Genomic DNA, 14,084 nt, shown 5'->3' on the forward strand with positions numbered 1-14,084 from the left:
AGATCCTGGACCAGCGGCCGCCGCCCTCTCAGTATATGGCAATAATTATTCATTTGGCCGTATTTATTATACTTTGCGTTATTTATCTTGTGAGATACCATTCTGGAATAAATGTGATAGGTAGATAACATTAATTCTAATAATAAAGTAATTACACATTTTATTACTCGTAGCAACTCTACCCTTACATTACGACGCTCCAGGAAGTACTGGCTGGCTGGCTGGCTGGCTGGCTGGCTGGCTGGCTGGCTGGCTGGCTGGCTGGCTGGCTGGCTGGCTGGCTGGCTGCGGCTGCGGCTGCGGCTGCGGCTGCTGCTGCCGCTGCTGCCGCTGCCGCCGCTGCCGCCGCCGCCGGCGGCGACGTGTGGCTCCTCCCAATTTTAACTAATGTCAAATGGCAAAATTAATATATCAGAAAGAAAAATAAGAAAATAATTAAAAAAGTCGGAAAAAATCTGAAAATTTACTTCACATACAGAGGTATATCATGCGCTCGTCACCACAAAAAGTATTTGTAAAATTACTGTAATTCGTTGTAGAAACATCGTACAACAATGAGATTTACACCAAAATATTGCCAGATTGTTAAATATTTTTCAGTAAACTTAAGTCATTTTTCGTATTTTTTCGATTTTTAGTTTTCCTGGGCGCGCCGCGAATATCTGCCTCCTCCCCCCTGAAGCCTGGGAAGGAGGGTGAGTTAGAAGAGTCTGCCATGTTGTAGTGTTGTAGTGTAGGCCTGGGTGTGGTGGACGCTGAACCGGCGTCCTGCTGGGTACAGGTTAGATAACAGTTTCCTAGGTGTTTTGTTGCTGTTTTTCAGTGCTGTTTGCTCTTATAGTATGATTGAGGTAGTTGTTAGTGAGGTGTAGTTGTGGAGAACTTTAGTAGATGGATTATTATTATAATCAAGGGGGAAGCGCTAAACCCGGAGCATTATACAGCGCCTGGGGGGGGGGATATGTGGAAGGCATTCAGGCTTAATTCGGGGAACTGGAGCACAGATCCAATTCCCTAAATCAAGAGCCCCTCACCAACATCAAGGAACCTTCCTTGAGGGGTTTAGTAGATGGAGGTAGAGATGGTTGTTGGTGTGAGAGCAGTCCGGTGCCTGGGTTCACAGGTCAGTCTTCCTCTGGTCCTCTTATTTTAACAGGTTGTACGTATCTACTGTTAGTTTTCTTGGGTCATGTTGGGTTCTACGTGTATTATTGCAGTTGTGCTTGTAATTATGTCATCACAGGAACTTTGATCCTGGGAATTGAAGAATTACGGAGCTACACTGTCGCTGCCAACATATATGTAAGTTCATTTAGGCTGTGCATAATTTTTTTTCTTCTGGGCGCACGTGTTACGGGCACATAAGATGTACTACATTATATATAGTGAACCTAGTATAAGTCAGTCAGTTATGACCTTTTATGGGTATGCCTTCTTACACCTGCCCCTGTTCACCTAGCAGTAAGTAGTAATACGTAGGTACCTGGATGTCAGCCGCCGTACACCTGCTGCCCCTGTTCACCTAGCAGTAAGTAGTAATACGTAGGTACCTGGATGTCAGCCGCCGTACACCTGCTGCCCCTGTTCACCTAGCAGTAGGTAGTAATACGTAGGTACCTGGATGTCAGCCGCCGTACACCTGCTGCCCCTGTTCACCTAGCAGTAAGTAGTAATACGTAGGTACCTGGATGTCGGCCGCCATACACCTGCTGCCCCTGTTCACCTAGCAGTAAGTAGTAATACGTAGGTACCTGGATGTCGGCCGCCGTACACCTGCTGCCCCTGTTTACCTAGCAGTAAGTAGTAATACGTAGGTACCTGGATGTCGGCTGCCGTACACCTGCTGCCCCTGTTCACCTAGCAGTAAGTAGTAATACGTAGGTACCTGGATGTCAGCCGCCGTACACCTGCTGCCCTTGTTCACCTAGCAGTAAGTAGTAATACGTAGGTACATGGATGTCAGCCGCCGTACACCTGCTGCCCCTGTTCACCTAGCAGTAAGTAGTAATACGTAGGTACCTGGATGTCGGCCGCCGTACACCTGCTGCCCCTGTTCACCTAGCAGTAAGTAGTAATACGTAGGTACCTGGATGTCGGCCGCCGTACACCTGCTGCCCCTGTTCACCTAGCAGTAAGTAGTAATACGTAGGTACCTGGATGTCAGCCGCCGTACACCTGCTGCCCCTGTTCACCTAGCAGTAAGTAGTAATACGTAGGTACCTGGATGTCAGCCGCCGTACACCTGCTGCCCCTGTTCACCTAGCAGTAAGTAGTAATACGTAGGTACCTGGATGTCAGCCGCCGTACACCTCCTGCCCCTGTTCACCTAGCAGTAAGTAGTAATACGTAGGTACCTGGATGTCGGCCGCCATACACCTGCTGCCCCTGTTCACCTAGCAGTAAGTAGTAATACGTAGGTACCTGGATGTCGGCCGCCGTACACCTGCTGCCCCTGTTCACCTAGCAGTAAGTAGTAATACGTAGGTACCTGGATGTCGGCCGCCGTACACCTGCTGCCCCTGTTCACCTAGCAGTAAGTAGTAATACGTAGGTACCTGGATGTCAGCCGCCGTACACCTGCTGCCCTTGTTCACCTAGCAGTAAGTAGTAATACGTAGGTACATGGATGTCAGCCGCCGTACACCTGCTGCCCCTGTTCACCTAGCAGTAAGTAGTAATACGTAGGTACCTGGATGTCGGCCGCCGTACACCTGCTGCCCCTGTTCACCTAGCAGTAAGTAGTAATACGTAGGTACCTGGATGTCGGCCGCCGTACACCTGCTGCCCCTGTTCACCTAGCAGTAAGTAGTAATACGTAGGTACCTGGATGTCAGCCGCCGTACACCTGCTGCCCCTGTTCACCTAGCAGTAAGTAGTAATACGTAGGTACCTGGATGTCAGCCGCCGTACACCTGCTGCCCCTGTTCACCTAGCAGTAAGTAGTAATACGTAGGTACCTGGATGTCAGCCGCCGTACACCTGCTGCCCCTGTTCACCTAGCAGTAAGTAGTAATACGTAGGTACCTGGATGTCAGCAGCCGTACACCTGCTGCCCCTGTTCACCTAGCAGTAAGTAGTAATACGTAGGTACCTGGATGTCGGCCGCCGTACACCTGCTGCCCCTGTTCACCTAGCAGTAAGTAGTAATACGTAGGTACCTGGATGTCGGCCGCCGTACACCTGCTGCCCCTGTTCACCTAGAAGTAAGTAGTAATACGTAGGTACCTGGATGTCGGCCGCCGTACACCTGCTGCCCCTGTTCACCTAGCAGTAAGTAGTAATACGTAGGTACCTGGATGTCGGCCGCCGTACACCTGCTGCCCCTGTTCACCTAGCAGTAAGTAGTAATACGTAGGTACCTGGATGTCGGCCGCCGTACACCTGCTGCCCCTGTTCACCTAGCAGTAAGTAGTAATACGTAGGTACCTGGATGTCAGCCGCCGTACACCTGCTGCCCCTGTTCACCTAGCAGTAAGTAGTAATACGTAGGTACCTGGATGTCGGCCGCCGTACACCTGCTGCCCCTGTTCACCTAGCAGTAAGTAGTAATACGTAGGTACCTGGATGTCGGCCGCCGTACACCTGCTGCCCCTGTTCACCTAGGAGTAAGTAGTAATACGTAGGTACCTGGATGTCAGCCGCCGTACACTTGCTGCCCCTGTTCACCTAGCAGTAAGTAGTAGTACGTAGGTACCTGGATGTCGGCCGCCGTACACCTGCTGCCCCTGTTCACCTAGCAGTAAGTAGTAATACGTAGGTACCTGGATGTCTGCCGCCGTACACCTGCTGCCCCTGTTCACCTAGCAGTAAGTAGTAATACGTAGGTACCTGGATGTCGGCCGCCGTACACCTGCCCCTGTTCACCTAGCAGTAAGTAGTAATACGTAGGTACCTGGATGTCGGCCGCCGTACACCTGCTGCCCCTGTTCACCTAGCAGTAAGTAGTAATACGTAGGTACCTGGATGTCGGCCGCCGTACACCTGCTGCCCCTGTTCACCTAACAGTAAGTAGTAATACGTAGGTACCTGGATGTCGGCCGCCGTACACCTGCTGCCCCTGTTCACCTAGCAGTAAGTAGTAATACGTAGGTACCTGGATGTCGGCCGCCGTACACCTGCTGCCCCTGTTCACCTAGCAGTAAGTAGTAATACGTAGGTACCTGGATGTCGGCCGCCATACACCTGCTGCCCCTGTTCACCTAGCAGTAAGTAGTAATACGTAGGTACCTGGATGTCGGCCGCCGTACACCTGCCCCTTTTCACCTAGCAGTAAGTAGTAATACGTAGGTACTTGGATGTCGGCCGCCGTACACTTGCTGCCCCTGTTCACCTAGCAGTAAGTAGTAATACGTAGGTACCTGGATGTCAGCCGCCGTACACCTGCTGCCCCTGTTCACCTAGCAGTAAGTAGTAATACGTAGGTACCTGGATGTCAGCTGCCGTATATCTGCTGCCCCTGTTCATCTAGCAGTAAGTAGGTACCTGGGTGTTAGTCGCCGTACATCTGCTGTCACTTCACCTAGCAGTAAGTAGGTACCCGGGTGTTAGTCGCCGTATATATGCTGCCCCTGTTCACCTAGCAGTAAGTAGGTACCTGGGTGTTAGTCGCCGTACATCTGATGTCATTGTTCACCTAGCAGTAAGTAGGTACCTGGGTGTTAGTCGCCGTACATCTGCTGTCACTGTTCACCTAGCAGTAAGTAGGTACCTGGGTGTTAGTCGCCGTACATCTGCTGCCCCTGTTCACCTAGCAGTAAGTAGGTACCTGGGTGTTAGTCGCCGTACATCTGCTGTCACTGTTCACCTAGCAGTAAGTAGGTACCCGGGTGTTAGTCGCCGTACATCTGCTGCCCCTGTTCACCTAGCAGTAAGTACCTGGGTGTTAGTCGCCGTACATCTGCTGTCACTGTTCACCAAGCAGTAAGTAGGTACCTGGGTGTTAGTCGCCGTACATCTGCTGTCACTTCACCTAGCAGTAAGTAGGTACCTGGGTGTTAGTCGCCGTACATCTGCTGCCCCTGGTCACCTAGCAGTATGTAGGTACCTGGGTGTTAGTCGCCGTACATCTGCTGTCACTGCTCACCTAGCAGTAAGTAAGTACCTGGGTGTTAGTCGCCGTACATCTGCTGCCCCTGTTCACCTAGCAGTAAGTAGGTACCTGGGTGTTAGTCGCCGTACATCTGCTGTCACTGTTCACCTAGCAGTAAGTAGGTACCTGGGTGTTAGTCGCCGTACATCTGCTGTCACTGTTCACCTAGCAGTAAGTAGGTACCTGGGTGTTAGTCGCCGTACATCTGCTGTCACTGTTCACCTAGCAGTAAGTAGGTACCTGGGTGTTAGTCGCCGTACATCTGCTGTCACTGTTCACCTAGCAGCAAGTAGGTACCTGGGAGTTAGTCATGTTCACCTAGCAGCAAGTACCTGGGTGTACATCTGCCCCTGTTCACCTAGCAGTATGTAGGTCACCTATCTGCTGTCAGTAAGTAAGTACCTGGGTGTTAGTCGCCGTACATCTGCTGCCCCTGTTCACCTAGTAGTAAGTAGGTACCTGGGTGTTAGTCGCCGTACATCTGCTGCCACTTCACCTAGCAGTAAGTACCTGGGTGTAGTTGACTGGTGTGAGTAGCATCCTGGGGGACAACATTGAAGAACCACAGTAGAATAAGACAGTCTGGAAGGCACACTGACTTTCTTGAGTTATCCTGGGTGGATAATCCTCTGGGTTAAAAATCGAAACAAATCTTATCTTGTTTGAATTTTTAACCTGGTGGGTTAGCCAGTAAAGTCAGTACATCATCGGGAACTCTTATTTCCTTTGGGATCTTTAATCTTGTCCCTCAAAATACAACGCACGACAATTAGCTAACTCCCAGGTACCTACATACTACTTGGTGAAAATGGACAGCAGGTGTAAAGACACGTGCCCAGTGTTTCCACCAATGCCAGGGATTGAACCATGTGAATGTGTTGTCTTCTAGTATATTTGTAATAGGTGTTTGAGGTCTGCCACTTTGAGGCTCGTCAGCAAGTATCCTCGGCCTGGGTTACCGCCACTTGTTTTTATGTTCACGCAATATTTTCTTGACATTGCATTAGCACTAGACTTAGGCACTATATGATCCTTATGAGTTTAGCACTTCACTCTAAATATAATAATAATAATAATATTAATAATTGACTTAAAATAATTTAAGAATAGATCCAAAGAATATCTAATGAATGAAGCCGCAGAAAAGTAAGATTTCTTGCAGTGTTTAAAATATTCATAAATTCAGTTTGATCTGATGTATTTATTGTAAGATTTATTAGCATTACTAAGAATAGAAAATATAGGTAACTATGCTTGTGCAAAAAATAAAATTAACTATAACACAGGACCCCAGTGGAAATAAGTCGAATTGTCTAACATTGTTGATTTTTTAATTATCATTGGTTCATTTATATATAAAATTTACTGCTGTTTAACCTGTATGGATTTTGTTTGTTTTTTTAATATAATAAGACATGATTTTTTTTTATATAAAGTCGTTGTAAAGGTTTAAAATTCTGTGTGTGGCCTGGAGAAGTTCAGTTCCATACACAGCTCTCTCTCTTCCCGTTTTTTCTCCAAGTCTGTCCCACGGTCGCCTTAGCTGCTGTGTCTATTTCTACGACTAAGAACACTCCTCTCCAGCGCTATTCTTCGTCTGTCCCGTCTTCCCCGCTCATCCCATTGGGATCTTACCTGCACTTGCTTGCTTGCTTGCTTGTGACGATAGCCGGTGCCCCGTGGCCTGTTGGCAAGAGCTCTCGCTTCACACGGTGATGGTCAGGGTTCGATTCTCGGCGAATGGGTGAAAATATCGGACGTGTTTCCTTACACCCGTTGTCTAAGTTCACCCATCAGTAAAATGGGTACCTGGGTGTTTGTCGACTGGTGTGTGTCGCATCCTGGGACAAGACTGACCTAATTTGCCCGAAATGCTCAGCATAAGGGGTTTTCTGTATAGTAGTATGTCATTGTTGTCGGCTAGGCCTGTATACCTTGTATATGTACTTGTAGTATTATTATTATTAGTAGTAGTATTGATGATGACACCTTCATTGACAGCAGCCATCATAGTAAGAGGAACAAGAGACAGGCTCGGGCTTGTCTCAACTCACCACCCATCCACAAGTTATGTCATTAAGGGTGTAGCACTTCACATGAGGCTACATTAAGCTGTTGAGGACTCTTGATCCAAGGAATTGCAGCTTGTTCCCTTTCATATCAAACTTTTTACAATGGAGGTGTCTTGGTGTTGGTAAATGGCTTTTAATCCAAAGAAATGGAATTTTCTTCATTGAGTCAAATTTAATTCTGTCCTTAGCTCTGTGGCTTCCTCCTGCAGTGTTTTGGAATCTCAGGTTAAAGTAATAATAATAATCATAATATATATTTCTACAAGTACATGTACAAGGTGTACAGGCCTAACTGACATTAATGACATACTACTATATAGAAAGCTGCTTGTTATGCTGAGCATTTCGGGCAAATTAGGACAGCTTTGTCCCAGGATGCGACCTACACCAGTCAACTAACACCCAGGTACCCATTTTATACTGATGGGTGAACATGGACAGCAGGTGTCTTATGGAAACACGTCACTAATGTTTTCCAGCAGTACCAGAGATTGATCTCCGGAGCTCAGTGAGTGAACTGAGTGCGCTAGCGATCGAGCTTTGGGAAGAGGTTCTACTTCTCCAAGAGGAAAATAGGAGGCTGAAAATGCCTAGATGGATTTGGGAGTGAGTGTGAGATGGATGGAGTCTGTGTGGAGGAAAAGGCTACTAACGGTTTAGTTTGAGAGTGGCAACTGCTTCAAGTGGGAAGTGATTCCCACTTCAGGTAGAAACATCAAGATAAGGAACATTAATAGAGAAGACCTGAAGGGGGGGGGGAACGATTTTGCTTTTTTCTTTTCTTTCTAATTTTAATGAATTTTTTCCTGTGAATTATTAAGCAGCATTTGAAACCTACACAGTGTTTCTTTTCACTTTTTTCCTTTTATTTTTATTATTAACACGCTGGCCGATTCCCACCAAGGGAGGGTGGCCCGAAAAAGAAAAACTTTCACCATCATTCACTCCATCACTGTCTTGCTAGAAGGGTGCTTTACACTACAGTTTTTAAACTGCAACATTAACACCCCTCCTTCAGAGTGCAGGCACTGTACTTCCCATCTCCAGGACTCAAGTCCGGCCTGCCGGTTTCCCTGAATCCCTTCATAAATGTTACTTTGCTTACACTCCAACAGCACGTCAAGTATTAAAAACCATTTGTCTCCATTCACTCCTATCAAACACGCTCACGCATGCCCGCTGGAAGTCCAAACCCCTCGCACACAAAACCTCCTTTACCCCCTCCCTCCAACCTTTCCTAGGCCGACCCCTACCCTGCCTTCCTTCCACTACAGACTGATGCACTCTTGAAGTCATTCTGTTTCGCTCCATTCTCTCTACATGTCCGAACCACCTCAACAACCCTTCCTCAGCCCTCTGGACAACAGTTTTGGCAATCCCACCCCTCCTCCTAACTTCCAAACTACGAATTCTCTGCATTATATTCACACCACACATTGCCCTCAGACGTGACATCTCCACTGCCTCCAGTCTTCTCCTCGCTGCAGCATTCATCACCCATGCTTCACACCCATACAGGAGCGTTGGTAAAACTATACTCTCATACATTCCCCTCTTTGCTTCCAAGGACAGACTCCTAAGTGCACCACTCACCCTTTTCCCCTCATCAATTCTGTGATTCACCTCATCTTTCATAGACCCATCCGCTGACATGTCCACTCCCAAATATCTGAATACATTCACCTCCTCCATACTCCCTCCAAACTAATATCCAATCTTTCATCACCTAATCTTTTTGTTATCATAACCTTACTGTTTCCTGTATTCACTTTCAATTTTCTTCTTTTACATACCCTACCAAATTCATCCACCAACCTCTGCAACTTCTCTTCAGAATCACCCAAGAGCACAGTGTCATCAGCAAAGAGCAACTGTGACAACTCCCACTTTATGTGTGATTCTTTATCTTTTAACTCCACACCTCTTGCCAAGACCCTCGCATTTACTTCTCTTACAACCCCATCTACAAATATATTGAACAACCACTGTGACATCGCACATCCTTGTCTAAGGCCTACTTTTACTGGGAAATAATCACCCTCTTTCATACATAATCTAACATGAGCCTCGCTATCCTCGTAAAAACTCTTCACTGCTTTCAGTAACCTACCTCCTATACCATACATCTGCAACATCTGTCACATTGCCCCCTATCCACCCTGTCATATGCCTTTTCCAAATCCATAAGTGCCACAAAAACCTCTTTAGCCTTATCTAAATACTGTTCACTAATGTTTCACTGTAAACACCTGGTCCACACATCCCCTACCTTTCCTAAAGCCTTACTCATCTGCTATCCTATTCTCTGTCTTACTTTTAATTCTTTCAATAATAACTCTACCATACACTTTACCAAGTATACTCAACAGACTTATCCCCCTATAATTTTTGCACTCTTTTGTCCCCTTTGCCTTTATACAAAGGAACTATGCATGCTCTCTGCCAATCCCTAGGTACCTTACCCTCTTCCATACATTTATTAAATAATAGCACCAACCACTCAAAACTATATCCCCACCTGCTTTTAACATTTCTATGTTTATCCCATCAATCCCAGCTGCCTTACCCCCTTTCAGTTTACCTACTGCCTCACGAACTTCCCTCACACTCACAACTGGCTCTTTCTCATTCCTACAAGATGTTATTCCTCCTTGCCCTATACACGAAATCACACCTTCCCTATCTTCATCAACATTCAACAATTCCTCAAAATATTCCCTCCATCTTCCCAATACTTCTAACTCTCCATTTAATAACTCTCCTGTTTTTAACTGACAAATCCATTTGTTCTCTAGGCTTTCTTAACTTGTTAATCTCACTCCAAAACTTTTTCTTATTTTCAACAAAATTTGTTGATAACATCTCACCCACTCTCTCATTTGCTCTCTTTTTACATTGCTTCACCAGTCTCTTAGCCTCTTTTTCTCCATATACTCTTCCCTCCTTGCATCACTTCTACTTTGTAAAAACTTCTCATATGCTAACTTTTTCTCCCCCTTACTACTCTCTTTACATCATCATTCCACCAATCGCTCCTCTTCCCACCTGCACCCACTCTCCTGTAACCACAAACTTCTGCTGAACACTCTAACACTACATTTTTAAAACTACCGCATACCTCTTCGACCCCATTGCCTATGCTCTCATTAGCCCATCTATCCTCCAATAGTTGTTTATATCTTACCCTAACTGCCTCCTCTTTTAGTTTATAAACCTTCACCTCTCTCTTACCTGGTGCTTCTATTCTCCTTGTATCCTATCTACCTTTTACTCTCAGTGTAGCTACAACTAAAAAGTGATCTGATATATCTGTGGCCCCTCTATAAACATGTACATCCTGAAGTCTACTCAACAGTCTTTTATCTACTAATACATAATCCAACAAACTACTGTCATTTTGCCCTACATCATATCTTGTATACTTATTTATCCTCTTTTTCTTGAAATATGTATTTCCTATAACTAAACCCCTTTCTATACAAAGTTCAATCAAAGGGCTCCCATTATCATTTTCACCTGGCACCCCAAACTTACCTACCACACCCTCTCTAAAAGTTTCTCATACTTTAGCATTCAGGTCCCCTACCACAATTACTCTCTCACTTGGTTCAAAGGTTTCTATACATTCACTTAACATCTCCCAAAATCTCTCTCTCTCCTCTACATTCCTCTCTTGTCCAGGTGCATACATGCTTATTATGACCCATTTTTCACATCCAACCTTTACTTTAATCCACATAATCCTTGAATTTACACATTTATATTCTCTTTTCTCCTTCTATAACTGATTCTTCAACATTCTTACACCTTCCTTAGCTCTAACTCTCTTAGATACTCCAGATTTAATCCCATTTATTTCTCCCCACCGAAACTCCCCTACCCCCTTCAGCTTTGTTTCGCTTAGGGCCAGGACATCCCACTTCTTTTTATTCATAACATCAGCAATCATCTGTTTCTTGTCATCCGCACAACATCCACGCACATTCAAGCATCCCAGTTTTATAAAGTTTTTCTTCTCTTTTTTAGTAAATGTCTACAGGAAAAGGGGTTCCTAGCCCATTGCTCCCGGCATTTTAGTCGCCTCATACGACACGCATGGCTTACGGAGGAAAGATTCTTTTCCACTTTCCCATGGACAATAGAAGAAATAAAGAAGAACAAAAGCTATTTAGAAAAAGGAGAAAAAATCTAGATGTATGTATATATATATATATATATATGAATGTGCTTTTCTGTGAAGAGTGACCAAACTGTAAGTAGGAGTACCAAGATATCCCTGTTATCTAGCGCGTTTATGAGACAGAAAAGACACCAGCAATCCTACCATCATGTAAAACAGTTACAGGTTTCTGTTTCACAGTCATCTGGCAGGATGATAGTACTTCTCTGGGTTGCCGCTGTCTACCAACCTACTACCTACACCAACCTACTACCTACCTTATAGTTAGAAAAAAAACAAAATTGTTGTATTCTATAGGTCTTAAAAGATTTCTTTTTCAGCAAATTTGGTAAGATGTACAATGGTCTAGTTGGCATCAAACGAAAGATAGAGCTAGATAATCATCGGATTATACAAAATGCCTTATACAAAATGTTGAAATTTGCTGCTTTTTTTTTTTTGGGGGGGGGGGGGATCCATAAAAACAAAATGGTAATACATATCACAAATCCCCTCTCCTGGTTTATAGAATAATCATTCCTCAATAAAATGTGAAAAAATCATGGTGCTCCTATAAAAACTTTGCAAAAGAAGGATAATAAAATAAATAACTTATTCCTGAGTTATTCACATGTGTGGTTTGCATGAAACTCTAGGGTGGCCGTGTGCCACCTTTCACTGACCATGGCTCTACTCATTGGCGACTCATGAGTCACTGGGGTACTAGTAATAATAATAATAATAATATCTTTATTTACTACAAGTACATGTACAAGGTATACAGTCCTAGCTGACAACAATGACATACTACTATATAGAAACTCCCTTGTTATGCTCTGCATTTCGGGCAAATTAGGTCAGTGTCCCGGGATGCGACCCACACCAGTCGACTAACACCCAGGTACCCATTTTACTGATGGGGAACATAGACAACAGGCGGAAAGAAACACGTCCAATGTTTCTACTCTGGCTGGGAATTGAACCCAGGCCCTTGCCCTGTGAAGCGAGAGCGTTAACCAACAGGCCAGTGCTCAGTGATCACTAGTTCAAAGTTCAAGTTCAAAGTTTATTCTCTATAAGGATTACAATGCTGAGTATACAGAATTTGGGTATTGTGTGGTTTACATGTAGTAAAAATAATTACAGAGTGTACCACTAGAACACCTAGCATGGCTAGGTATTTCGGGCAGACTTAGTTTAAATCTTAAATTTAAAATATTACAAAGTATGAGGTAAGTTGGTATTATGGCTAAGTGACTACTAGTTTGTGAGTTTAGCAATGTGAATGCTTTTGTTTTGGCACAATACATAGTTTCAGTATTGGAGTATCACAGGCCAACTTACGACTAGTTAGGATTCATTATTTTAAGATTGAGATTGATATTTCTTTTTATGGTCAAATGGGTGAGTGAGTGTAAGTGTGAACCACCAGGTGGTATTCGTGTAATTAGTTGACAGGGTGTATCAGGGAGATAAGATGTTTTCTAATGGTAGTTTTGAAGGTGATGAATGTGTCTGCAGTTCTAGAGTTTTCAGGTAGGGTGTTCCAGATTTTAGGGCCTTTGACATACATTGAATTTTTGTAAAGGTTTAGTCGGACACGGGGAATGTCATAGAGATGTTTGTGTCTGGTGCTATGCCTGTGGGTTCTGTCACAACTATCAAAAAAGCGTTTTAGGTCAAGGTTAATATTGGAATTTAAGGTCCTGTAGATGTAGGTTGCACAGTAGTAAGTGTGGATGTACTGAACAGGGAGTAAGTTTAGAAATATGAAGAGTGGGGGGTGTGTTGCCAGGGATGGGATTTAGTGATTATTCTTACTGCGGATTCTTGTTGGGTTATTATTGGCTTTAGGTGTGTTGCTGCAGTTGATCGCGAAGCACAAATAGCATAGGTGAGGTATGGATAAATAAGTGAGTGGTATAGTGTGAGAAGGGCATTTTGCGGCACATAGTATCGTATCTTGGAGAGGATCCCAACCGTTTTAGATACTTTTTTGGTTATGTGTTGGATATGGGTGCTGAAATTCAGGTTGTTGTCGAGGTATAGGCCTAGGAATTTGCCCTCATTATGTCTGGCAATTAGAGTGTTGTCGATCTTAATGTTAATTTGTGCAACTCCTGCTCTGCTACCAAACATAATGTAGTAGGTTTTGTCAGTGTTAAGCGTAAGTTTATTGGCTGTCATCCAAGTTGATATTTTGATCAGCTCCTAGTTAACAATGGTGTTGAGGGTGGCAAGATTAGGGTGAGAGATGACATAAGTAGTGTCGTTCAGGTGTTGGGATACGTTTGGAAGATCATTGATGTATATGAGGAAGAGCAGGGGACCAAGGACCCTTCCCTGCAGAACTCCAGTATCAAGTGGCTGTGGTGTTGATGCTGTGTCTTTAATGGTGACATACTGATACCTATTAGTAAGGTAAGATTTGAAATATGCAAGCGCATGGCCTCTTATACCATAATGGTCAAGTTTGTGGAGTAGGATGGTGTGGTCTACTGTGTCAAAAGCTTTTCTTAGGTCAATAAAAATTCCTAGTGGATATTCCTTATTTTCCAATACTGTGTAAAGTAGATCTAGCATTTTTATGATTGCATCATTAGTGCTTTTATTTTTCCTGAATCCAAATTGGCAGGGGTTGAGTATGTTTTGTGCCCTTATAAATGAATATAGTCTCCTGTGCACAAGTTTCTCAAAGATTTTGGATAGCAATGGTAAGTTTGATATTGGCCTATAGTTGTTTAAATCTGTAGGGTCACCACCT

At 44.4% G+C, this 14,084-nt stretch overlaps 1 protein-coding gene across 3 annotated transcripts in view; it reads left to right on the plus strand.

The window, feature by feature from the left end:
- Positions 1-683: 683 nt before the first annotated feature.
- Positions 684-14,084, plus strand: part of LOC128704660 (ecdysteroid-phosphate phosphatase) — a 111,273-nt gene continuing 97,872 nt past the window's right edge. Inside the window, exon 1 of one of the 3 annotated variants that reach the window (XM_070092071.1) lies at positions 684-781. Coding sequence is in view for 1 of the 3 variants with exons in the window: in XM_070092050.1 (XP_069948151.1) it covers positions 7,748-7,767 (20 nt within the window). In the remaining 2 variants the exon portion in view is untranslated. Of the gene's footprint in view, positions 782-7,732; positions 7,768-14,084 lie in introns of those variants that run through there. The other 2 variants (XM_070092074.1, XM_070092050.1) reach the window with 2 other exon arrangements.

This window comes from Cherax quadricarinatus, chromosome 3, assembly GCF_038502225.1.
Source record: "Cherax quadricarinatus isolate ZL_2023a chromosome 3, ASM3850222v1, whole genome shotgun sequence".
Taxonomy (NCBI): domain Eukaryota; kingdom Metazoa; phylum Arthropoda; class Malacostraca; order Decapoda; family Parastacidae; genus Cherax; species Cherax quadricarinatus.